This window comes from Doryrhamphus excisus, linkage group LG12 (genome assembly GCF_037039965.1).
Source record: "Doryrhamphus excisus strain RoL-2023G ecotype Guam linkage group LG12, RoL_Dexc_Guam_v1.1, whole genome shotgun sequence".
Lineage (NCBI taxonomy): Eukaryota > Metazoa > Chordata > Actinopteri > Syngnathiformes > Syngnathidae > Doryrhamphus > Doryrhamphus excisus.
In genome coordinates, this window is record NC_136368.1 from 5,271,315 (window position 1) to 5,298,659 (window position 27,345).

The 27,345-nt window shown below is 39.3% G+C and overlaps 1 protein-coding gene across 2 annotated transcripts in view; it reads right to left on the minus strand.

The window, feature by feature from the left end:
• Window positions 1-27,345, minus strand: part of erbb4b (erb-b2 receptor tyrosine kinase 4b) — a 276,507-nt gene that overhangs the window by 67,910 nt on the left and 181,252 nt on the right. For both annotated transcript variants that reach the window (XM_058081635.2, XM_058081636.2), the window contains exons 4-5: window positions 5,837-5,968; window positions 3,952-4,017 (exon numbers count right to left, since the gene is read on the minus strand). In XM_058081635.2, the coding sequence (XP_057937618.2) occupies window positions 3,952-4,017; window positions 5,837-5,968 (198 nt within the window). The remainder of the gene's footprint in view (window positions 1-3,951; window positions 4,018-5,836; window positions 5,969-27,345) is intronic.

The window sequence follows — 27,345 nt, forward strand, 5'->3', positions numbered from 1 at the left end:
TCTTGGTCTTGAGTGCCATGCAGCCCACATTGATTTTTTTCTTCTTTTTTTTTTTGGAGGAGGCTGTCAGGACTATTAAGAGGCTTTCATTTCAATGCAGACCTACCAACATGTACAAATTTATAGTACTCAACGTGCAGTTTTCTCCGGCTACTGTTTGGCTATATGTGCCCTTGATTGGCTGGCAACCAGTCCAGGGTGTACCTCGTCTCTCGCCCGAAGACAGCTGGGATGCTCTCCAGCATGTGTGCGACCCTCATGAGGATAAACATGATAGAAAATGAATGAATTAATGAATGGTGTAATCTCACTAGAAATTTCAAAATCAGGGGTTCTGGCCTGATGTCACTTAATCCACTCAGATTTGTAATTTGGGAGATGAAAGTAAAAATGTCAGTTTCCAATGTCAGTGTATTGCCAGTGGGAGTTTTTATTGTGGGGGAGTGACCGTATTCACAATGCTTTCACACGTTTCCTCACAGAGTGATGAAATAGCATCACTGTAATGGATACAAGCCAACCTGACAAACACATGCATTCACAAAATTCACTTCACCATATGTCTAAAGAACCATTAGTGACACTCCATTTATGATATGTGGGTTCAAATGAATTGAATATATTGAATATATCTGTTTTTCAAACAAAAGACACCACACTGTTGGCCTGGTTGCGTTCACCCTTCCCCTCCAAAAACGACAGAGTACAAACACTCTTTCACCACCGATAGGAAAAACTATTTATCATTTAAAATATGCCTGGAAGCTTCAATTTCTGGCGGTGGCTTAGAACATCAGTCACAAGTTCCATCCACCGGAGGACAATGTGTCACACCATGATCTCCATTTTACAGGTCCACAGCGGCCTTTTACATCCTGCTGCTGAGATAATTGCTAAATTTAAAGAAAGCAGTAGACATCTTCACATGTGTATATTCATGATATTACTGAAATGAAACAGTCAATCATATTAGTGGTAATAGTAGTTATGAAAATATTAACCATGATAGTGAACAGAATGGCAATAACACAACTATAACGTTATTGCTGACATCACCATGACTGTAATAAAACCAATAGAATATCATGGATATGTGAGTGAGTTATGTGGCGAATAGAATATAGACAAACAACCATTCACACTCACATTCATACCTATGGACAATTTGGAGTCGTCAATTAACCTAGCATGTTTTTGGAATGTGGGAGGAAACCGGAATACCCGGAGAAAGCCCACGCACGCACTGGGAGAACATGCAAACTCCACACGGATCGAACCAACGTCTTCCAGATCTCCTGACTGTGCGGTTAGGTAAGGCAACCACCGCCATGCCCAACTGTGGACCACACTCCAAGGTCCTATATGTATTTGAAGTGGCACAACGAAGCAAGAAGGAAGGGGGCCCCACCTGCCCACCCCCCAAACCGAGCTGGGGGGGACCAAGGCCACATGACCGACAGGCAACCCAGCACAGCACCGGCCCAAGTAAACCATGGGTTGCAGCACATGCTTCAGGTCCGATCTGGCCCACCAGGACAACCAGTCCAGGAAGCCCAACCCCCCCAGCGGGATGCACCTGGATGCAGATACCATCATCCCCTGCCCAAAATACCCAATCCCACCAAAGGTATAGCTATATTTATATAGGTAAACCGGTACTTTTTCAAAATCTGTTTCTTGCTACTGGAACCTGAAATTTCCCGGAGATCAATAGGGGATCAATAAAGTTCTATTTAATCTTTCCAATCCCATCTGATATTTTGATACCGGTTGTTTTGCCTTCTTTTTCCAGGACCTGTGAGTTCCATCATCGGTGAACTAATTTTGCCCTTTTGTTTTTTGACAGCAAAGATCCCCTTTGTTGTGAATTTTGAGATACATAAATATTTAGTCATGAAAAAGTCACCTAACTCGACTTTGAAGTCGTTTTACTTTTTACATTTTCATTTAATCATTGGCTGCAGTCTGTAGAAGTTGCGAGGGGAGAAGAAGCTAATCAAGGATGAATCGTGACACCTACGTCTTGGTGAAGACATGAGCGTGAGATTCAAGTGTGATAATGGCAAAAAAAGATGGACGGCCGCCGGTGCTTATCAGAGGCCGTCTGTGAGATGTCTCTAACACCGGTCTCCAAGTTCATTCCTCATTATCTTAATGAGATCATGACCACAGAACAACAGCACCGACATGCCCACGTTGGCAGTCAGAGATTAGGTAGTCTGAGCTGAGAGATGGCGATATAGTAGGTAAGAGACGGCTGGGGAAGTGAGATCAAACAGGAGGAAAAGGGATATAAACTTTATTTAATAGTCTATGGACACATGTATGCTTATTTGGATGGCATTTAGCTGTTTGAGACAAAACAAGACCCAAAGCTAAGAAAGAAACATTTGCAAATACTTTGAGAGGAATATAATAAAGATGTATAACACACATTGTAATTCTCTACTGATACAAGGATGAAGAGTCTTGAACCAGTCATGATGTGCTATATAGTATATCACTATATTGACAGTTTCTATGGTACACATTTTGTCATTGTATGGTCATATCACCTCGTACTTCGGTACGAGGTGCATTCTTAAAAAAAAAAAAAATGTATTATGGAAAGCAGGAAGTGAACAAATGTAACAGTTACTGATTGTAAAAGTACCAGATGGAGGGGTAGGATTTAATAAGCTTTGCTTCTTCCTACTCCTTTTGGACATGTGGAACTGTGAACTGATTATGTGATGCATTCAATTGTAATCTGATGCATGTTCAAATGAAATAAAACCATTACCGTTACCATTGCTTGGATGCAAATCATTCTGATATAGACATAGTTTGGGGGTCATGAGAAAGGGTCATGACCAAAACCCTGACAGAGTGATACAACTATAAGGGCAAAAGCCTCAGGGCACATCTCATATTCAACTAATACATGTTATATAATTATTTTAAGGGCAGTTGAAGACATGCTTGTATGCGCTTGTGGGACCCAGCAGGTCTAAAATCAGTAACTTTTGACGGTGCAAATGTTCTTCTGGAACTAATCATCATGCGAAACTCAAACTATCAGCCAATGAGATCCTTACACTCATATAGCAGTGCAATGGTAATCACAAATAACAGATCCAAATATGCAGTTTTGTACCCATAAAGTCCCATTCGCACAGGACGTGACTGATACGATGGGATGTTAATGGAATGCAGCGATAAGGAGAGTTTGCAGGCAGTGGGCGGGTTTGCAGTTACACTCCATGATCATCTCAACTTTTGGGAGTGAAAGTGTGACGACTACCAATGGTAGCGTACGTACACACTGGGTATTCTTTGGCGTGACGGCTCCGTAAACGTTACCGCAGCAACCGGAGACTGGAATGTGACTACAGAATCGTCATGAAATCATTTAATTTGATTGATTATTGCTGAAAATTGAAAGCACTGGCTGCAGCTAATAGTTGGATATGTGGCATTCATGTACGTGACGAGTTATGATAATGTAGCTACTGCAAACAGGATGGCCAGAAATGAAGCAATCTTAACTTTATCACACATTTTCAGGGAACTTTCACTTGATAGTTAAAATAGTTAACAGTACATGACCTACAGTTGTCTCAAAAGTAGACTAATATGGTAAATGGACTTTCCTTTGTATTGATTTTGTATAGATTAGATCGATTTTTCACCCTTTAATGTACTCAAAGCAAGTATCTTGGCCAAAGTATCTTTCCCAAATTTGGTCACAAGAAGGTGGAGGATCGAACCAGCAACCTTCATGCTGGGAGATGACCACTCTACCACCTGAGCGTTGCCACCCATCCAGTGAATGTGAGTGAGTGTTTGATTAAAATTGAAAGCATTAAGGTGCGTTTGATTTTATTTTTATATTTCAATACAAAAATGGAATAAAAGCCACACTGGTAGTGAGAACACATTCAATTCTTCTGCTCTGTTTAGTCTACTTACAGGTTTGACACTGGTCCTCTTTGGGTCCCCAGCAACGACCATTGCAGGAGCGATGGCATTTCTGACCTGCAAAAAATGGTCCATCATTGAAAACAAATACAGTGGTTTCTGGTGTTTTGTTATTGGTTCATTTGGACGAAAACTTAAACGTACAAAAACAGAGGACATTTTTCCGACCGAAAATAAGTAAATCCAGTTAATCTGTGATTCATTTATTAATTAATCCATTACAAAGTACATTTTATAAAGAATCAGAGAACTTTTCATTCAGAGACATTTTCAGTGTGCCTGCCAGTCGCTTACTTCTGGCCCAGATTTGTATCCTTCATAGTTGATAGCAACTTATATGGCCTAAATGATGTGATACTAAAAAAAGTGGCCCATTTTTAATTTTTATTGTCAATTACATCGCGTTGGTTACACACAATGTTACAAAATGTAAACACAGCTCTCACTCCTTATTCTTATTTGGCACAAAAATGCATGGACAGTGAAGGAGCATTGCTTTATTTGGGCACTTGATTCCACGGAACGATGTTTGTTACATGCAATATTTTATGATAACCAAGAAATTTTTGCAAAAATGCAAACAAAATTTACTCCAAAGTTTAAAAAAAAGCGTGATATGACTGGACTTGAAACTATAGAGGATGTTTTTTGTAAATGCCTTTAACTGAGTATTATACAACCAAAAAAGTATAGTCAAAAAAGTGCATTAATAATTATGATGAAAAATACAATCTTTGGACAACAACACCAGCTTATTTTTTCTGGTCTGGTTGTAAAGGTGTCAATATTTTTCATAAAAGTTTGCTTTTTATATTCTTTTCAACTCTCAGGTACCGGCTGACATAAAAGCAGCAAAGAAGAAATGCACGCTCAAAGCCTGAGTCAGTGCCTTTTTGTGTGGTTTTGGAGAGCTTAATTGACTGTCTGGTAATTGAGTGTGAGGAAAGTGCGCCTGGGTAAGTGCAAGAGTGCTGTCCTCTGTCCATCAGCCTCTCCAGATGAGAGCTATTAGCACTGAGACTTACTCTATTCCCCAACATGAGGCTCCATTTTCCGCCCTCCTCTTCTTACTCATGTGTGCCCCTCTCCATTGCGCACTTTATCTCTTTCATCCTCTATCTACCCTCCCTAATCCATCGTCCTGCTGTGGTTCTCTTTCACTTAATGCCTAACACCGTCTCACTTTGTTCTTCTCCAGCCTTTTCTCACTCATTCTTCAGCTTGACTCCCTGTAGCACTTTGACGATGCCGGAGAGAGATCTCGACTGCATTACATCAGCGTACAAAAGACAATCTAAATGACAGCTGGCCATAAGTTGTCTCAGAGCGCTGAGTGTGGAAAACCTTCTCTACATTCATGTTTCTATTATTGTTCACCTTGGAGTCACTTAGTCGAAAGAGGTTATATTAAATGTTCAAGGTTCACATATTCTCAATGTGTAAGTTGTAAGTGACTTAGAATAATCATGTGCTACCACTCACAACGTTTTATAGTGTTCTGAAAGCACCCTCTGAATTAAAAAAAAAAGAGCATGTATTATACGATTAGAATATGAGGTCAGTTAAGGGATTTTATTAAATTACTTCAGTCGGATTAGATATGTTATTGTCCCTGAATAAATGTCTTTTTAATTCAAATTCATTAACAAATAATCCAGCTGTCTGCAGTCGGGTATTAATGTAAGGTGATCGAGCAGTCAGTTTCAGTTATGTTGCACACAGTGACAGAATCGGGTCAAAAGGTGATTTTCTGCTGTTACTCCATTATAACAGGGAGTTTTGAACTAAACCCCTGTACCAAAACCTGTAGTCGTTTAAAGTCCAACATATGACAACAACCTTGACAAACCCTGACACTGCGGATGTTGCTACTTACATGTTACACTGCTGTTGCTGGGCACCACCACAGGATACACACCCGAGTTTTTGACAATGTCCTGCCAATGAATGGTGTCTGCATGACACAGGAACTTGTTTTGGTCCACGTACACACCGCCACTCAGGAGCTCTGTAAGCACAAACAAAGAAATTTGTCACATCTTGTAACACATCAAATATCTGTCTTTTTGATGGACAATTAGGACAATATGTCATATTTGTATTTTTTCTAAAGGATTGTCGAAGCATCTACTATGAAATGCCTACCTACAAATCAGTGGTTTGGCTGCGGGACCCACCATCACCCTCAATGGCAAGCGAGGACCCAAATTATTATTTTTTTCACAAATACATATCTTCCATTTAATGGGACTGTTTGCAACGGTTTTGTGGCTGCCTATGGACACACCTTGTGGGGGTGTAACGTAGCAATCCAAGAGCATAGACAAGAACGTAATATGAATTTAGGGACATTATTAATTACATATATAAATGTTTTTGACCAAAAAGACAAAAAATGTCTCACTTTTGGGTTGTGGACAGGACTTCTACTCTGTGATACTACTGACCTCCTGAGTGCTTTGAAGCCCCTGGTTTCACACCACTTTGTTGCCAAAACTATCCAAAAGACCAAAAAGTCACTCTAATTGTCACTGGTGGCTGATTATAACAAAGTCACACTTTTTTGCTAGACTTTTAATTTTAGCCATTACTTTTCCAATTGAAATACAACAGACAAGATACCAATAGACAAGATTTTGAGGTGAATGATGCTGCCAAACTGAAATGTTTGTAGGTAATCCCTTTGTTTGAAGCAGAAGGCTGCAATATTGACGAGGAAGCTTTGCAAAGCAGTCAGTCCGAAGCCATGTCATGTGAATGTTATTACAACTTTTTATCTTTAACCATTTGTCATTTGTTCTTAGTCCTCCATTCAATAACGGTAAACTCACAGAATCAATTATTTACTCGTTACAATACGAAATCCATAATCCATCTGTGCTTTAAGCCTTAAGGACCTTGTCAAACCAGTGATCACCACATTTGGGTCAACAGTACTTTTCTTTCAATAGTGCATAGACACACACACACACACACACACAAAATTGTGTATGATTTGGTGGATGCTTCTTGTTATTACTGTACAGGGCTTACAGAGAAAGCTTAAGCCTGAACTTATAAGAGAAGGGAGATAAAAAAAGAGCAAATAAAGACAAACAAAGCCGAGTTGAATGATGTAGGGCTGCTTCTTGATATATCAATATCAAGAAAATATAGATTTTTTTAAAGCACAATATCAAAGGCAAACATATTGTTCAAATCGATACAGACTGGATTTGGGCTGTTCTCTTGTATGTTGATGAGGATGTCTCACTTCTGTTTGTGTGTGTGTGCCAACACTTCTCTGTGCATAAAGGAGGAGAGAGGAGGGGATGAGCAGAAACCCCCATAAGCATAAAGAAAGCCACAAGTTCCAGTGATGCCAACTTGGTGACATATTTTCTCAAACGCGTCTATCAACAGATCTAGCTACTTTTCCCTGGAAGGTTTTGTAGTATTTCTATGTTGTATGTATTGTTGTGCAGTTTGTGTGTCATCACTGAGCAGCAGCAGTCGCTCCTGTGTTTTCCACCCCGCTCCCAAAGCAGTCACAAGCTGTCCGTGCAGCTATCACGATGCACAGTGCATAGTGGAGATCCACGCATCCCAAAGCGCAATGCCACCAGGGTGGATCTTGCCCTGTTTTTCAGAGCAGGACCTTAAAAACGTAAATGGTTCTTGACTACTCATTACAGTCAAGCCTAATTAGGACTCGGTCACTTACCTGTCAGTGTGTCAGAACGTGTGATGGAAGAACAATGCGTGATAAATAAGAAGTCCTAACTAAAAAAAAAAAAAAAAAAATGGAGGCTGGAGGCAGGTCTGGATGTAATTATTATGCTGTCTAGACTTTGAGAGACATTAGCCAACAAAAAATATTAAAATTATTTTATTTTGATAAAGTGATGGCTAACTGAAGTGCACACCTTGAATCAAGTTTCTTTGTACTTAATTAACATAATTTGTGTGTTTACACTCACTTTCCACGAGGTTCTGCTTTAATGCTCTAAGTAAAGTATTTTTGAGTTGCTGTTGACATTTAAAAAACACTGCACTTTATTTCATATTTTGTTGATTCGTGATTTTCGTACTAGCTGAAGATTTGAGTATAGTAAAGGTTTGTTCTAAAGAAGGTTGTCCAATGAGGTTTATTTGGTGTAAGATTCATACATTCTAAACAGTTCCTTTAATCCACAATAACCATTTATTTTCATATTTTATTTCAAGCCAAAGAAAGCCAATATGGTTGTTTTACCAGAACATTACTAAAATGCTGATATTCACAACTCACGTTTTGTATTTCACACATTTTTTCTCACATTAACTGAAAAGCTTTATCCACCTCTGCTGGGTCCCTCTAGCCCAGGGGTGGGCAAACTACGGCCCGGGGGCCACATCCGGCCCGCCAAGTGTGTGAATACGGCCCGCCCAATCTTTCCAAAGTATTTCATTTAAACTCAACATACAACCTGGCATCATGGCCTGAGCCAACCTTTTGATGGTTTTATCAATTTCGTTTTTGACATGGTCTGTTGTTTACAAAGTGCTCCTGAAAAAAGGGACACAAGCACATAATAATAATAATAATAATTATTATTATTATTATTATTATTAGATTATTAGAATTATTATTAGAACTATTATGATTATTATATTAATGCTAATTATTATATTAATTATATATAACATTATTGTTATATTTGCATATTTTATATAATAATAATATAATAATTATTATTTAAGTTTTATTGTAATTATTATAATATTTTATTATTTTTCAAATATTTTAATATAAATATAAAATAATAAATAATAATAGCAGATTGCATGACAATTTTACAGATACAATAATACCAGGTGGACTGTTACGTGTAAAATATATAGTCTGCCCCTCCCCCCGTAAATGTTGTCATATCAATGCGGCCCGCAAGTCAAAAAGTTTGCCCACCCCTGCTCTAGCCGCATCCGCTGCCTTCTGAAGTGCAGATGCAGCCCATTCCCTCTTCTGTGCTGGGGAATCAAATGTCACTGTGGCATCAGTGTGTACAATGTCTGTTTCAAGCATGGCGCAAACGCTCACTCGTCACACACACATTTTGCCCACACAACAGCAGATTGGGACCGGGGATTTAGCGGCTGCCTGACAAATGACCACATCTCCTTGAAAACTCACCACACCCTGCCAAGTCCCCCCCTCCCCCCAAATGCTGCCCCAATCTAAAGCTTTTTAAAGTGAGATATTTTTTGTGTTTTCGTTTTGCATGGTGCAAAATCCACTCTCACAAAGACAGGATGTCCTACACTCGGCAGACATGCTTGTTCTGGATGCCACAGCGAGGGCAGAGCAGATCGGTAAATGGCATCAACGTTATGAACTAAGTATTGGCCAATATGGATACTGTACTTTTTCACTGACTGTCCACCAATTCCAACCTCTGTGACATACACCTGTTCAGTGGCTGCTTGGTTTCCCCAAATTAAACACACAAGTAAGGACATTTGTATTTGACCCATTGTGTATTTGTTGTAACATTGTTTCTTGGCAATACATGGGATAAATTGGAAAGCCCGTTTATCAACCTTTTAAATTGTGTCACATTTGTAAAGAACATGCATTTGTGGGATGAGCTGAAAAGCTGAGTATAAGGATTGTGCCCATGAAAAATTTGCCAAATCCTCAGTGCCATTGCCAAACAGCTTGCTGGATTGGATGATTAAAGTTTTGAAGAAACAAGACACATTAGTAATTTAACAATTCCTACTCCCAAATGGTAGTCTCTAATAAACCCTGCACTGTGGGGGTTAGCTTTGCCATCTAGGAGGATTGAGCTCAGTTGCAAATTATGGAGATATATGAATGCCTCTAGTTGGAAAATGTCATAATTCACACTCATGAGCTCATATTGGGGCCTCAAAACACGACAACTTACAACTGAAAGGAATACTCGTGATGTCTCTTCAACCAAAACAGTGGCCCCACTCCACTGCATCTTAACGACTGTTGTATTGCACCACAAAAGAATGTTTGGGCATGCCTCAACCTCAAAGGATCGATACTGTTTAAACACAATACTGTACACTGTACACCATCCCTCAGACCAATGTCACAAGCTGCAGTTTGTGGCCAATGCATGGTTTTAATAATTGTTTTAAGTGAGAATATCTTGTTTTGTTGACATAGCTACAATGTTCATCATTTCTGAGTAGGAGTTGAAAAAAAGCAACAACCTGCTGCATGAAGACGGAGCGAAAACAATGTGAAATTCAGGGAGGCAGAACAAATGCATACAGGCAATTGTATTGGTAGTAAATGTGTGTTGAGATTTTTTTCCTGTGTTTTGTTATTGCAGCAGGAGGATGAATTTGATTAAGAATGGGAAGCAAATAATGAACCAATGATCAGGAAAAAAAAGCATGTTAATGAGTTTGTGAGGGTGAATAAATTAAGTCCTGAGAAGATGCTTGAGGATTGTGTTGGAAAACAGAGGATTGTTTATTCTGGTGTTAGACAACTGCATTAATGAATATCCCCACTGTGGCTATATTTCACTGAGATCGAGTACACTCACGTGACAACCATCAGTTCATATCTTGGTTGTTGGACCATATATCTGTAAATGCTGCTGATTCTCTTTAGGCTTTTATTTCCTGGTTCTTTAGACCACATTACTATCAAATAACTTATCAATAATTAAACTATTCAAAAGGAGTAGTATAAAAGGAGAAGAAAATAGTTATAACGTTAGACTCTTAGCATCACTGAGTAAGATGCACGGAAGAGCCCAAAATGCGCCCCTCGAGAAAGTGAAACTTAAGCTTGTGTACCTGGAAACTAAAAGTGTGTGAGAGAGACTGGTATGAACTGGTTCTAACGAGCATGTCTGTTTATTGTCTTCTCCTTTCCATGAGTTATCTGTGAATGGTGTGCAACTCTAGTTGTGTTGTGTGAGCTATTCTATGAGAAGCTATTAGACTGAAAATGCTCTGAGCTAATAGACTGACTCTAAAGGTGCTGTTGGGGGTTCAGTCTGGATATGGAATGACCACCATTTACCTCAACTCCAGTGCATTATGTACTAGTACCGCTGATATCTGAAGGCCCACTTGTCCATTACCACCACATTAGGAGCAATTCAATTTCACCTTCTCGAGTCCTGATACATTCCTTGCGGTGTCAGCTGAATAACTTGGGTCCGACTTGTGGCCCCTGGAAACTGACTCTCAGAGTTGGGGAGGGAAAACCCTACGGAAAACCTGCTGATACCATGTCTTGTCAATGTGTCAGAATATGGCAGAAATGTAAGATACGGAACAGACATGCTGTGGCAGATGCCTCAGATGCTTCAATCCAACAGTGGATGATGGCTCTGTGAGTGAGCAGTGGTCACATCAGATAATGACTGGTTTTCAGATAAAAGGGTCAAATGACCAGGACATTGCGGAAATTATTCAAATAGTGGAGGCTCTGTTGTAATAGACGTTGGCATAGAATGACATTTCATCCGTAGTGCTTGTGCCATTCTGATAGTGGAATTGTTTTGTTTTTTTATTGCATTTTTGATTAAATCTTTGTTGGAGTTCTGTAACACTGTCAGCTCACTGGAAGAAAATTGAACGATTGGAATGCATTAGGTGTCAAAGAGATAATATGTCACGGCAAGTTGTTGCTCAGTTGTTATTTACATACAAGCAACATAACCTAGAAAAGGACAATGGAGATGTTTGAAACAGACTCCAATGCCCGTATATGCCTGTACACATGGGCCAGGGTTAGCAGAAATGAAATCAATACTTGTCATTAGTAGCCCTTTAATTAAAAACCTGCTTCATGTAGGGATAGTGGCAAGAGAGTCACTGATTTGAATCCCTTAAATAGCTGGGCCAATGTGGTCAGACAATGTCAGAACTGCTCTTCAAAATCATCAGACCGTTTTTAAGTGGCTTTTATGAGCCTGGTATAATTAATTGCTACTGTCGTAGAGAATTGTTTTCTGGTATCTCTGACCTATCATTTCTCGGTCAGACTTCCTGGTATTTGCATTGAAATCAGTGATTTTCCCTGCAACACTTGGCCAATAGTTAGTAGGTCACATGAAATATCCTTTGTGGGCTGTTGAGCTCACACAGGTCCAAGGGTTTTAATGATCCTTGATTCCTTGAAAGACCGAGCAGCAATGTTTTCCTCCAAAAGAAACAATGCAAATCCAATTAATCCGTTCCGGATACAACATGTTTAAAACTTTTAATATAGAAATAATATAAAATAATAATATAGAAATATAGTTGACAAACATATCCACATTGACACAACCTTCATTTTATTCCTTGAATTCAGTAGTGATTCTCACCTTCTTTGCCAAAATGCTGGCGTGAACAATTAGAAAAGTACAGACTTGTAGTATAACTGTGTTAGTTACCATAGAACTACAGATTCAACTGGTCACTGGACAGCAGTAATGGCACAATATTTTGAGACATTACCTGATTAAAGTCATAAAGTCATAAAGTCAGTCATGGCATGCTTGACATGATAAAAGTGGAAAAAGTTATCCTCTCATCCCGTGTGGAATTGGTATGTTTTTGCCTTCTGAATGTTAAAAATAACATATTTACGAAGGCAAACAGGTTTTATATGCTCTAGTGACAAAAACATTCCATTTATTGACGGTCAATCGTATACCACGGGTCGGGTCGGGAACCAATTAACCACGATAAATGTGGAAATTTACAGTATGCATATTTAAGCATATTAATAGTAATAGTAATTTTGGCCTGAAATTAGCATTTCCAATAACAAATATGGTTAAATTAACTAAAATTAAAATATAAGGCATAGAGAAGACATTGTAAACATTTAAGTGCTATATACTGTAGTATTCTACCAGGTGTCAGTAATGTTACATTGTCTTATGTATGTTACAAGTCTTGTATAATAAAAGTCTATAATAATACTTATTATTATATAGTGCACATTGTATAGTAATGATGATATTTATATAGTATAATTCTAATTATTTTTATATCACAAATTATACCCAATGCAATCAGAGGTTTGTGTAACTGATTTGCATACTCACCATATGTTCTCTAATGTAACTTCCAGGGAGCCAAATACATATCAGAATGCATTGCAACTACTCTTATCTCATCTCATTATATCAACAGATGGAGGACCTTCCCCGCAGGACCCGAGTGCAATTTCAGCACTGTTCTCCACAGCGGAAAGGTGCTACCTATTGAAATGTAATTGCACGATCATGTGTTTAACTAATGACCCGAAAAGAACAACTGCTGTAACTTGAGAGCATTAAAGAGCACACTGATATGTGGTAGTGTGATAATAGGTGGTTAGTAAGAGACAAGGAAATGTGTTATATGATACATTCATTTTAAGAAAGAAGATGAAACGTGGCAAGAGAATCAAGACGCTGGCATTGCATTATATGAATTAGAAATGCATCTTCATATTTAACCTTACCAAAGACGACTTTTATTTGTACTCCAGCTCCATTCATTCCCAGCTTGCATTCATACTGTCAGGAAGATGCATTTTGAACTCTGTAGAAGGCAGCTCAAGACAGGTGACACTGAGGGTAAATAAACGGCACTGGTGGGGAACACATAAGTCATCCTAAAAACGGGGAATGACGATGGCTAAAACAGTAAAAACAAATGGAAAAGCGAGAGATGAGAGAAATGGCTGTCCCTTATGGGACAGAATAAGACAAATAACTGCCTAGATGCATAGCCCTGGTGTCACGCGCTGTGGCACCAGTGGGGTTATTATTAGGGATATCTAATAATATATCATTGGCCGATACAACATAAAAATCGTTATTTCTGCTAATAATGATATTGGCACGCGGGTGATAACGTACTTCACACAGCAAAAAGTGGAACTTCGGTTAGCGTACATCAGAGTTAGCATGTTAGCATGTCAAATTTTGCCTCGATTTGCATACATTTTATGGTTAGCATAAAATATGGTAAAATATCACTGTGTGAGTCCAACTGTGTTCTTAATATATTTCCATCACAAAACGTCCTGTTATTTGATGTTGTCAGGGCTCTAATATTAAAACCGTATTTAGAAGGTCATAAAGAGGTTTTCTATGCTATTAACTACAGAAATATTTCATGTATAAAATATAAGGAAACTTACTTTGTGGAAATTAATTTATCATGGTCAGGTCTAAAACCACTGGTGACAGATTACTGTATAAAACTGCATAATGCATCCTTTTTATCCTTCACGTTACACTGAAGGAGGACCATGTAGGGACCATCAGAAGGCATCAAGCACCACCCGGATCCCCAAACATATGCTTCTCCTCCATCAAGATAATTACATTCCTTGGCTTGGTGATTAAATTTGGCGTATATCCCTCATACAATTGCTTCCTATGAGTCTTTATAAAAAATTGCTGCGATTTAGGGATTATAGTATTAAACCCGAGCAAAGCAAGACATCTGCTTAAAGAAGAGAAGAGAGAAAAACTGCATTAAATCATGAACGAAAGCTTGTGGGGTGTGGGTTTGCATTCTCGCTTGTTCTCATCTTAAACTGTGATAAAACCCTGGTAATCTGAGTTTTATGAAAAGGGAGGAGGAGGAAAGCAGGGCGTCGTATAACAAAACCTTGAGATAAGATAAATCTATGACAAAGTGTGCAAAGCACAACAAAGAAAATGAATGAAGACAAAATGACAGCGTAGAAATATTATCAGGGGCGCCAGTAAGTGAATGATTAAAATAAAAGTAAAAAGACCTTCAGTTGCTATGAGCTGAGGGCCATTTAGTTTATCACGGCTGATGTGTGATCAGCCTAACGCTTGAATGAAAATGAGGCCGTCTTTGGAAGAAGCTAAATAAAACAGCAGGAGTCAGGGACACAATGCTCCATAAAGGCGAAATAATGTATGTTGGCTTTAGCACAATGCAAGGCTGCTGGTGTGAGGTTTACAGCAGAAACACATCATACGGCCCTGTTTACACACCTACTGTGACGTTATCATGCTGCAGGCCATCATACTTGTGTGGTGCTGCGTGTGTGTTTGTGTGGGATTAGAAAATCAGCACTGAAGTCAAACACAAGGATGCTGGTCGACTTCACTATTAGGAAATCGTGTAATAAATTAAAGGGTCCCTATGCTTCATCTTTCAACATTTGAGGGGTTTTCAAAATTACCCAAAATGACTCATTTTATTATGCTTTTTCCATATGTATTAATTTTTTTAAAAATCATATTGTGGTACCCCAATGTGTCGCAGTTGACTACAGCCTATTATTCGTCCAAACATATGCATATTTAAGCAAATAAAGCATTTTCAAGCATAATAAGTGAATAAAATGAAACTAATCATAGACAAGTGGTAGATGGAACTTGATTTTGACTTGCACGTCTTTACTTGAGGGAGAAAATAAGAGAACCTGTTGGGAGCTAAGAATGAATGTAACGGGACTCGCCTATTTTGACAATTAATCCGCCAACAATATTCTATGTACATAACTGACCTGTATTTATATTGCTTTTGTGACAGCTCAAATAGGGAAACAACTATACCACAACGTAAACAAACATACAGTATTTCAAAAATTTGACATCAAATTAATTTATTTAAAAATATAACACCATGAACTAGTTAAAATTGTAATATCTGAAACTAAAGTGGGATTGCACATGTGATTATGTAAACATTTCCCTACAATTACAATTTTAACCTTCTGCACACTACACTCCTCCATGCTCTTGAGTCTGTTTTTACATGCAAATGATCTGAGCGCTTATCAAATGCACATCTGCCACCTTGTGGCCATTTTTAAGGCTGCTCTAAAAGTGGCATATATTAGCGTGCAGCTGCATCACCACCTCTTTGTGCCTCTCACACAACAAAACATAAAATACTTATAAATACGTCTATGGGAGAGTAATCTTTAAATTGATCAAAAGGCGGCAAAAGGATGCAGGATGCAGAAAGCAGGACCGAAATGCAGATAAAGCGTCTTTTGATGACTGATGCAATGCAGCTAAACAACTAGCAGCAGCAGCCATACGTCCATGGAGGTCGGGAGAGTGTTGGCCAGGAGAAGCTGCCCACCGTGGCTGGGCAAGATGCATCCATGCCGGATACGCTAGGTTTCACTTGTGACCTAGCTGCATGTGCACAGAAAATAATTTGCATTCCAATTTTCTTCCTACGGGCTTTGCATGCTGTTGTGGGTTTGAAAACCTGTGTGGTCACACATACGTGTCTCTTGCGATTTTTCTACTTAACCCGCAAGTAGGAGCACGTACTTTGAGATGTAATGCCCCCTTAAGCTGCTAGAATACAAAACTTTAACGCAACCTCAACTCGCTTCCTTGGACTCTCCTTGCCACTTGCCTGCCTCACACACACCCACTCACTCCACATGCCAAGCTGCTCTAAATAAACTATTTGAGTGGCTGCATCATGTCACGTGGGGAGATGTACGATGGTTGTACTAGACTGGTCTGTGTATTCCCTGTGTGCATATGTTTGTCACGGCAAGCTGCCAAACTGTTGTGCAGGTTAACATCTGCTGTGCTGCTGAGTCCTTATAGAAAGGTGTCTGGGTCAGGATAAAATGCAAAGATGGCCTTTTCTAGTAGAAAAAAAGAGCTGTAGTTTGAATTTAATATATATTTTTGCAAAGAGTATATCTCTTGTTGGACATGAATACATCTAAGTTAAAGGTTATCCATCTTATCCAATGAAAAGGTCCTTTGGTGCAGTTTTCTCCAACCACATTAAACCAGATTTTGAGTGATAGCTCTATCTGTGGATTAGCCCCCCTTTGGACATTTCATCAATGCACTGTCACCTATTCTAGCTCGCAGTGGAACATTGTGATGTGCAGGGCACCCGTCTGCCCTGCACATCACAATGTGTGAGAATCAATAACATTCAAGCAGAGTCTCGCAGAGAGAAAGAGAGGTACTGATCAGTTTGATAGAGCAGGTAAACCGATGAACAGAGTGAACAAACCTGATCACAAGGTAAAGAGTAACAGGGACAAGCTATTGACCTTAGATACTGTTGAACAAATAAGGAGAAACAAGGCAGGGAGGCGAGTACAATAGGAAATGAAGGAAATACGGTTGAATGTGTTAGATACTAGAGGTGTCTTAGAATATTCCACTTTTTCATGATTTGATTCAGAGGAGTCTGATTCAACTTATCAATCCTGCAGTGGAATCATATGAAAATGTCATGTGATCAAGATTGTATCAATCAGACTGCATTTGCTGCTGGACAGACATTTTTACACAAAATATCTTTGTTTTTGTTATAAATAACTTATGTTGATACAATTTCAGCCTTGTAAATAATAAATATAAAAAGTGAAAATAACGTGTGTTTAACAGAAAACCTATGCTCAAAATGGCAGCAGTTTGTTTTGCTCGTATCAGTTCTGGTTTAACATGTTATCTCCATAAGAGATTTTGGATATAGAATTTCACAGCACCAACATTTTAATCACCAATCTTTTACTCGTCCTGGAGATCTCCAGGGTGCTGGAGTCTACACCCAGCACGCAGCCGGACAGAATTGCTCGCAAACGGTGTCAAGAACAGAAAGAAAGGTGAGGAAGGCAAGGAGGAATATGAGCTAAGCTCAATCAAACACCACAGGTTCTCTTTAACAAGCATTTTATTTGCCTTCAGTGAATAAAGTGGACAAGTTACCACAGTAAGAGACTTTTGGACTGCAAAGTCATTATTTTCACCGAGACATAACTAAACAACGGATTGCCAGACAATCCTTTTGAGCTATCTGACCGCCACAAACTTTGGGTTGATAGAACAGCGGCACTGTGCATCTATGCTAACTGTTTTCTGTGTTTGTAAATAAATGAAGGTACTGTTTCCAGTACCGTATGTCCAATTTCCACATGCAAGAATGTATGAATCATTTTTGCTTGGATTTTAGTGGATGTCCATTCAAATAGTTTACCCCACTCCCACCCCCCATCTGCACTGGACATGTCATCACGTGCAACCGAGCCATATTCTTCTATAATTCACAAACTAGATATACTTACTCCTGGCCAAGTGTACAGTTCAAATTGCATCAAAATGCCCTCACCCAAGTCACACAGGACCCTAACCCTCGGAAAAAAAATCTCACTAATGCAGACCCTTTCCACAACAAAGAACAAAGGTCGTATTGAAAGCAGAAAATACTCTTTCGAAGTGATGTTGTGATGTCGTGCTTGGTGTTGCACAGACTCGGGCTTCACATACAGTATCTCTGTGGAGACCTGAGTAGAATAGAAGAGTCTTTTTCATGTTACATTACCCACCAATGCTGCCACCAATGTCAAAGTATTTGGCCTTTATATACATGCTGCATATATATTCATTATTAATAGACATTATTAGGGGAGAACAGGGTTGAAGGGTGACAAGTGTGTCTAAGTATGTTTATTGCAGTTGAGAAAGTTTAATGATGGATGGAAACAACTAGTTGAGGCTGAGTCGACAGTGTCGCTGGTGACTCCAGCCAAGTAATGCACTCAACCCTGTCTCGGGTGCCATTTAAACAATTCATTAACAATATATTCCACATAATTGATGTAATTTGTAACGACCGATTAAACGACCGACTAAATCAACCAGTTCTAAAACAAATCATGCTCAGACAGAATGGTAACATTCCAGTGAGGTTCAAACAAAGTACAGTAATCTCTCGGTTATCGCGGTTAATTGGTTCCATGATAAGTGAATTCCCATGAAGTAGGATTGCTTACTTACACATATTATCAAAGCGCTCTAAACATGAAATAACATTTATTACCCAATGTAGTACACATTAACAGAAACTAAGTCATAAGGCATAGCATACACTAACACGTAAGCATTGGGAGACTTCCAGCTTTTTCTGTAGAGCACACTTCCTGCTGTGGCTATAGTCTCATGAATTTAACATTACTAACACGTACTGATCGATGTAGAATAATACAGATTATCACATCTTTGAATGCCTTACATTTGTATTTTCATATTTATACTTCAAATTGCAAAATTTATGGAAACATACACATAAAATGAGCTTTTTAAAAACAATATCAGGCTGTATTGAACCATGAAACCGTATGATTTGTTAAAGCAGACCTATTATGCTAATTTACATATTGAGAAAGCTTTCTAGTGTTTCCAGAATCTGCACTTATTCAGCTGTATTTCTTTGGATTCCGTGATTCCGGTGAAAATGGTCTGTTTTAATGTATTCCAGAGTACTTCCGCTAGCTGCAAACCCAACTTTATAGGAGTTGATAATATAAGCCGATTTATCTTTTTAAAATGTCTGCTTTTAACATACAAGCTTGTGTGTTGGATGCCGAATCCAATCTGGAAGTAGAGACAGGACAGTCTGAAGTTTCTCAAGAAAAGCGGTTACACCAAGACGTCTCTCAATGGTAAGTAGCGTCAGCATTTTAGTGTTAGGTTTTCTACTTCATCTGTAACAGCTAATGTGGTCATTACACGTTTTTTTGCGGGACTACCAGTGTTTAAAAAAGTCGGGTAAAGCCATTAATTGTGGTGGGAAATTATTACCAATCACACTTACTGTATGCACACTCTGTAATGCTACACACAAAACTCCTTTTGCTCCATGACATTTACACAAAATCTTAAAGACTGTAAACTATTAAACTGTTACTTACTGCTCTTCTGACTCTTCCATACGACCAAATAACATTGGAAAGGGATTGAGCTTCAGCAAGTTGGTGGGCTAGTCCAGCTGCACACTGGCCCATGTTCATGAAACAGTCCAGTGTGAAATGCTGTTGAAACGTGGCTTTCTCTTATGAACCATTGCTAACAACATAAACAAAGAGGAACAACTTGTGGGAGGGTGGGGCAAGCAAAGCTCAAGGGAGGAAGAGAGTGGAAGGAAGGAAGCCCGCTCCTCTGTGACCTCACAAAGGAACAGTTTTGCAATGCCCTCTTGAACCGAGCGTTTTGAGCCATCCCAAACTTCTTTCAGGGCTCACTTTCAAGTGAGCAAACCTCATTATCTGAAACTTTGGCATCGTTTAACATGAGAATACAACATTGTAACTATACTTTTGGGTCAGAGAAGTGGAAAAAGCATGATAGCTCCCCTTTAATATATATATAAAAATTAAAATCGTGACGTGAAGCCGCAAAATTCAAACCAGTATGCAGTCTTTGGCCTCTTATTCAGTTTTGCGTTGGCATCAGTGAATATTTTGTGTCTGAACTTGACCATAGCCAAAGGCAATGGAAATGTTATAGAGAGACAAGAACTGTGTTTTGATTATCAGCATTAAAATTCTCCTCATGCCCATTTGAACATGAAAGTAGAGAGAATGTTTCTTCTCATATCCAGAGGTTTGCTTCTGAAGAGAATAGTGTACTCTCAAGGCAATTGAGAGCATTGAAAATAACCTTTTTTTTTTCTGAAAGATTGTCCTCGAATGCTAATATCTCTTACATTGGCAATTAACGGAATCAGTCAATTCAACTTAAAAATATTGGGACACACATTCAACGCTACAACACTCACCATTAATTGATAACTATTCACACTTTAAGTTACCGTAAAGAAGAAACAGAACTTCCAAATAAAGAGCTATTATTTCCTCATTGACTTGTGAGCGGCACAGTAGCTAAACAATTAAACAAAATTAATTAAACAATTAGTAGCAGTTCTGAAGTAAATGAGATGTCACAAGATCAGAACTTAAATAGAATAGCCACACTGCTGTATAAGTTGCAGAGTTCAAAGTTTAAAAAAATAAATAAAAAGTTGTGACTTATATACCCAAAATTACGGTACTTATTTTCATTGTTTCCTTTGCTTCAATACAAATTAACTCATTTAGGGTGGCAGGCTTGAAGGCCTCAAAGCTTACAGTAATGACATTCAAGCCTGCAAATATTTTTGTTCCTCATTTATGGCTTCAGAATAGCAATTGTAGTACATATAAAAGTCCCCCCCCCCAAAAAAACAACAACAAGGTACAGTAAATCCTGTAACCCCTTTTACAAAGCATGCTCAGTTTTAAATATTGTCAGCGCTTACAGGTGCTGCTGTCGACTATGAAACCGAAACAGACTGGAAAAACTAAAAAAAGTGAAAATAAAAATTAAAACGTGAAAGGACTTTTTTTTTTTTCCCTTCTTAAGAAACTCCAAAGGATGGGACATAAAACAGACAGGCAAAGAGAGCTTTACTCAAAGCAGGATGCTGCATGTGTAAAAACAAACAACTAGGATGTTGACTGACCACAAAAGAAATGTTTACATTGTCAACATCTATCCCTAGGCCGGGTTGCGGGGGCAGGAGCCCAAGTCAAGACTTCCCTCTCCTCTCTTCCCTCACCTCCCTGCTTCATCCAGCTCCTACCAACTGATCCCATAGCGTTCAGAGTTCAGTTGGGAGACACATTCTCTCCAACATGTCCCGGGTCTTCCCCAGGCCTCCGGCCGGTTGGACATGAAGACATGGATGGACAATCTCTACCCAAGCCTCATCATTGGTGATGGTGGGACAGTGAACAAGACTCAAAGGTACTTAAACTCCTACACTTGGGGCACGACGTCATCCCCAATCCAGAGATGGCACACCACCCTTTTCTGGGCAAAAACCGTGCACTTGGAGGCCTCATCCAAACCGCTTCACACTCAGCTGTAAACCGTGATCCTAGCCCAATTAGTTTTTCTCGACAGATACTCTATTATTGTACTGAAACAGCACTTAAACCTGTGTACGCCTTCTGATACCATGGTAAACCTCTGTGGCAGATACAAAAAACACAAGCAAAACATGCCTGTGGAGATCATCCTTTTGATGCTCAGCAACTTGAAGTCGAATGAGACATAACTGAAGGTTTGCAATATTTGCAGAGATCTTGCGTAACGCCAACAAACTGGGTTATCATTAAATGACCTATGATTGGTTGGTTTGCAGGACACAACTTATATACCCAGTGAAAGAACATGTGACTGACAGTGTTGGCCAACAAATGGCCAACTAAGATTGGAATTTGTGTAAAGTGTACACAGATCTATATGTGGTTCTTTAATACATATCAAATACATATATATGTATACATATATCAGGATGGAGTGGAAGAGGACTTGGTCATTCTTGAGTTGATTGTGGAAGGAGAAGGACCTGGATTTTTTTTGGATGTGTGTGCTATGCCTGAAGAAGATCCCTAACCCTAGGACTAGGACCCTAGGACTCTAACTCTACCCCATCCCCAACCTCTAACCCTACTGCCATCTAGTGGTCACTCTAATATACTGCTATTTGTACTTGCGTTCAAACAATGTAATCTCAAAGGACGAGGTTTTTCGCAAATAACATCCGAACGGAACCAACTTCCGCCTACCCTAATTTGGCAACGGGCTGTCTATTGAGACCACCCGTGATTCTGTATGACTTTCGGTTCCAAAGATACGGCTGTTTGACGGTCACGCCCACTTCTGGTGGTCACAGGAAGTCTGGGATGGTCCCAAACGAAAACTTGTGGCCACTTATGGGAGGGTGGGCCTTGATAGGACATATCATTCTCGAGTTATTTTGATATGATAGCAGCTATCAGACCACCCCTAACCCTAATTCACTAACTTTAACCCCTAAGCCTAACCCTAAACCTATCAGACCCTCCGTCACCCCATACCTAACCCCTAACCCCAACCCCAACACATTCTTCCACACACCTACCTGGCAGCATCAACACGGACCACAAAAGACCTATAAACTTTTTTTTTTGTGCTTAGCCTGAACAAGAATCGAAAAGATTCGAAATGTCGCAACGACACACATTATTGGACTATAATTTTGTTTAGTTTCATCAAAAAAGTTTTTTCTCAAAACCCAAAACAAAGGTTCTTTTTAGAACTCCACATGGGCCTTTTCACCGTGTGAAGACCGGTTGGGAAACATACACTTATGTTATTTACTTGTACATTGTGCAAATGCATATATCAATACTAGACACCTTAAACATGATGTGTACCAAAAAAACTATGTCTAATCTTTACTTTACGAACCTTTTCTTTGGGAGCTTTCTTGCTGCCATCCTTTTCGCTTGGTGCAAACATGAAGTAAACAGCTCTGGTCATGTGACAATTCATACTAAACATATGTGTGACACTGCACATACATATTGAAACCCCTTATTATTTCATTATATGCTGGAAATGCATTGATAAATCATTCTGTAACATTTTTATAGCCTTGGAAACAAATCATTTTTTTCCGGTCACTATTGTGACGGGTGGGATTAAATGGGTTAAGCATTTATGTCAAGGGATGCATGTCAACTGAGAAATGTTCCTTTACCCTGCCGCTTGCACACTTTTACTGATAAAGCGCTTTTCTTCCTTCATGGTGCACAAAGCACTTTGACACTGTTACCACAATTACCTACTGATGATGCAGCACCAAGAGGACACTTTGACATGGCCACAAAAGGACAGAGAGTCGAACCACCACTTGAGACAGGGAGACAACCACTCAACCACATGAGCCATGCCACCCCCACTGTTATTGCGACATTGAAATTAATGATACCAATTAGCAACTCATGGTCACAAGTATCAGAAGACTAACCTATAAAAGAAAGCACATTTGAAGCGATTTACTGTATCCCTTCTGTCCCATCTGTCATAACATACCACCTACTGTCTGTGGTAGTTTCACTATCTCTGTCACACAGTGGCATTAGTGAGCAATCAATTAACAGCAACCACAACTGATGGCCCGTTCCGGACTTCAATTTAACACTTGCCTCCACACGATCCACATTAGGGGCTTTCAAATGTGACAATATGAATGTCGTCCTTCAAAAAGACCATCCCTCTTGCCCCCTTCCTGAAGCGGTGAAATATTGAGTGTGACATGGCAGTAATTGCATGGGAAGTAATCAATTAGGCACACAATTGAAGGAGACCTGAGGTCTGCCGGCTGCCAGGCAAAAGGCTCAACTGATTTCTGGTGATGTGCACTGAGCTGAACTTGCCTCAGGTGGCATAATTGCTCTTTCTTCTCTTAGTAGATGCTGAATGGTTGGGGATCTGAAGGAGGTAATTTAATGCCCCTTTCTCAGCAAGGCCTATGTCCACGGGAGTCTTGCAAATTCAAATTGTCCCTTTCACCTTGCCCATCCTTTTTTCCCCCTGTTCAGAATTTAGTGGCACATTTTCCTGATGATTTCCCCATTGAGCAATTGCTGTGGGATCCCTGCTGTGATTCAAGAGACCTAGCAAGTGGACAGGAGGGCTTTTAAATATTACCTTACATTAGTGGGTACCCAATCTAATACAGGAGTCTACAGCAGTGGTTCCCGAATGTTTTACAGTCATGTACCCTTTCAGACATTTGACCTGAAGCCATGTACCCCTTACTCCTGCACACCAAAAAAAACATAAATCTTATTAAGTTAATTAACTTGAAATATTGAACATAATTCAATGGTTCATTCATTTTATAGTAATTCCGGGTGAATGATGTGTACTTTGCATGGTGACATTAACATAAGATTTGACACAAGCACTGATAAATAAATACATTATCATCCTACATATGTTTTATTCCACTCTGGTGTCGTCATCCTTCCCTTTGAATGCATTTAATTTGAATAGACTTAATTTGAGCTTCACTTTTTTGTCCACTTAGGATGACTATGGTTAAAGTCTGCATATTGATTTTATACCAAATTGAAGGGGAAAGTGTAACAATCACCATAAAGCAGTATCTGCCCAGAAGTGTGTTTAATATTATTATTCTGTTAAAACATTTTGTAACATTGTTTTACTGTTGTATGAGCAACAAGTGGTTGGTTTTGTGAAATAGCATGTACTTTGCCTGCATGTGCATGTGTAGGTGTGTTTGCTGTGATTTACACAAGTCCCTGAATGCAGCATCAACTTGTGTCTGAAGAGTTATGTGACACACCTGAATGTGCCATTTCAGAAAAAGCTCGAACAGCACTGACAACAGTTTGCTAGTTTGGATCCTGCTTGTTGAGTGTAAAGTGTCCATTATCTCTCCATGGTGTCCCAACTAAAATAACCACGACCCCCTTAATAGTAATAGAAATACAAAAATATATAAAACCAACAAGAAAGCCTAATTTTCGAGTGAATCTCCACTCAGTAGTGAACACCCGATACTCGTAATGCACAAAGTAATCATTCAAACGTATGTATTTGTTGGTATGATGCACACAGAACAAGGAACAACTTGCCGTGGTCTCCTTCCTGCTGAGATCCTGCTGCACTGTGAGGCATTCAGGCATACTTGTAATTTTGAGTGTGCTAATTGTTTTTTTTTCATTTTTATTCACTTACCCCCATGACAACTGACGTACTCCACTTTGAGAACCACTGCTGTATAGCATACACCCTAGCGTCATGCCCTCATAAAAAGGTACTTATAACTTTTACTTGCTATGAAGTTTACAGTCAAACCTCATTTTTGAACGTCACGGTTTTAATATGATTTTTTTTTTTTTTCTAATGGGAAAAATCTTTTGCCAAGATTTTGTTATCGATTCACAAACACTGCCTCAGTGTTGATACATTATTGCATATAAATGGTTGTGTTTTACCAATCTGTACTTTGAATCTTGTGGTTTCAATAGAGATGTGGACGAACTGCTCCCACCATTGCTAGATTATTATGACATCCTGAATCATACATCTAACACCAAATCTCATAATATTTAGTTAAAGGGGACCTATGGTATTTTTTTCCACTTTTCCAACCTATAAATGTTGTCACAATGTTGTATTCTCGTTTTAAACAATGCCAAATTTCAGGTAAAGATGTTTGCACATTTGGAAGTGAGCCCTGAAAGTTTGGGATGGCTCAACACTCCCAATTGGGAAATTGAAATGAAAATGTTATGCTTCAACAGCCTGGTAAAGAAAGACAAAGTCAAAAAAGCTAATGTTGCAGACGAGAAAGGTTTTAATGAAACAGAGATCACAAATGATTGAAGATGTTGGTGGATCCCAAACTGTCTCTGGATGTTAAAGTAAGGTTTGGACTCTGATACACAGACAGAGGCAAAATTGTTTCATGTGCTGTTAGAACTGGAATAGTTTTCATTCTGTTTTAGACAAAGTACCTGCAATCTACCACAGAGAGAAGCAATCAATGTCTGAGGAGCCCTTGGCTGTCCAACTGAGACAGGCTCGTTCCTAACATCCTAACAACAAATAAAGGGACATTTACACCCATTGTACCACCTCTCTAACAGAAGTTATATAAGAAAGCAGAACAGAGTTCTTTTTCGAAGATCGATTGGACTTTGCTTAACCTTTGCCCGCAAATCACTCTCTCCGGCACTGGCATTACAATTTTGTGTATCTACTCCTGTCTGAATTCAATTGTAAACTGTCCTTCAGACTCCTTGATCCATTAGAATAAAAGAATCCGGGGGACTTTTGTCCCCGTAAAGGCCCATTCAAACAAGACTGTGCCAATTTATGGAACAAGGAACCAAATCAGTGATAATTAAGGCCCTTAAGATTAACAACAAGCTGCAGACCAGGAGATATGGTGGGAAAATACAGTACATAACATACAAAAGGAATGTTGGAAACAAAACTCGGGTGTTAACAGAAGACACGATGGTTAGACGGTAATCCAGTAATCCATACGTGGAAATACCAAAATCAGTCTGTATCCTGCTGGGCCCCGACTCCACTAACTACTAGTCCTACTATCGTCTTTAAAATAGCCAAAGTATGAAGTATTTAGCACATATCCCAAGGTTTTACAGTATATCTGTAAAAAGTATTGATATGACATGTCAGGACCGTTGAGTGCAATTCAACAAGGGATCGAAAGCCAATAAGGGGGGGTGGGTGGGGGGTGGAAGTGAGACAGTAAATGAGACAAATAAAGAGAGAGCAGATGGGCCATGAAGGAGCGGATAATGCCTTTGGCGTATACCGCGGGCTTGTGTACATGCATGCAATGAGAGAGGATCATTCAGCAGATGGGGCCTCAGTTTGGAAGTTTCATTTTGGACAGACGCAGTGCAGGCGTTGGGGCAGTTAGTAAGATGAATCAACAACACTGAGCAAGTCTGATAGAATAAAGATACTCTGGCTAAAACGACGGACGAGTAGGAGGGGGCGTAGTAAATTATGTTCAAACAGAAAACTCATCTGTGCTCCTTACTGAGACTATTATTTAGTCAGGGAAACAGGCTGAAACTAGAATGTGATGACGCTCTCTACGTGACTTCTACCGTGTTGACACCACGGCCATTGGGCTCTATTTGCAACTCTATTTGTAGTAAAACTAACCTTGGTTGTTTGGGTCAGGTTTATTTCAACAAAATCTACTTTTCATGATTTTAGCAATGGGACGGTTGCTGGTTCGATC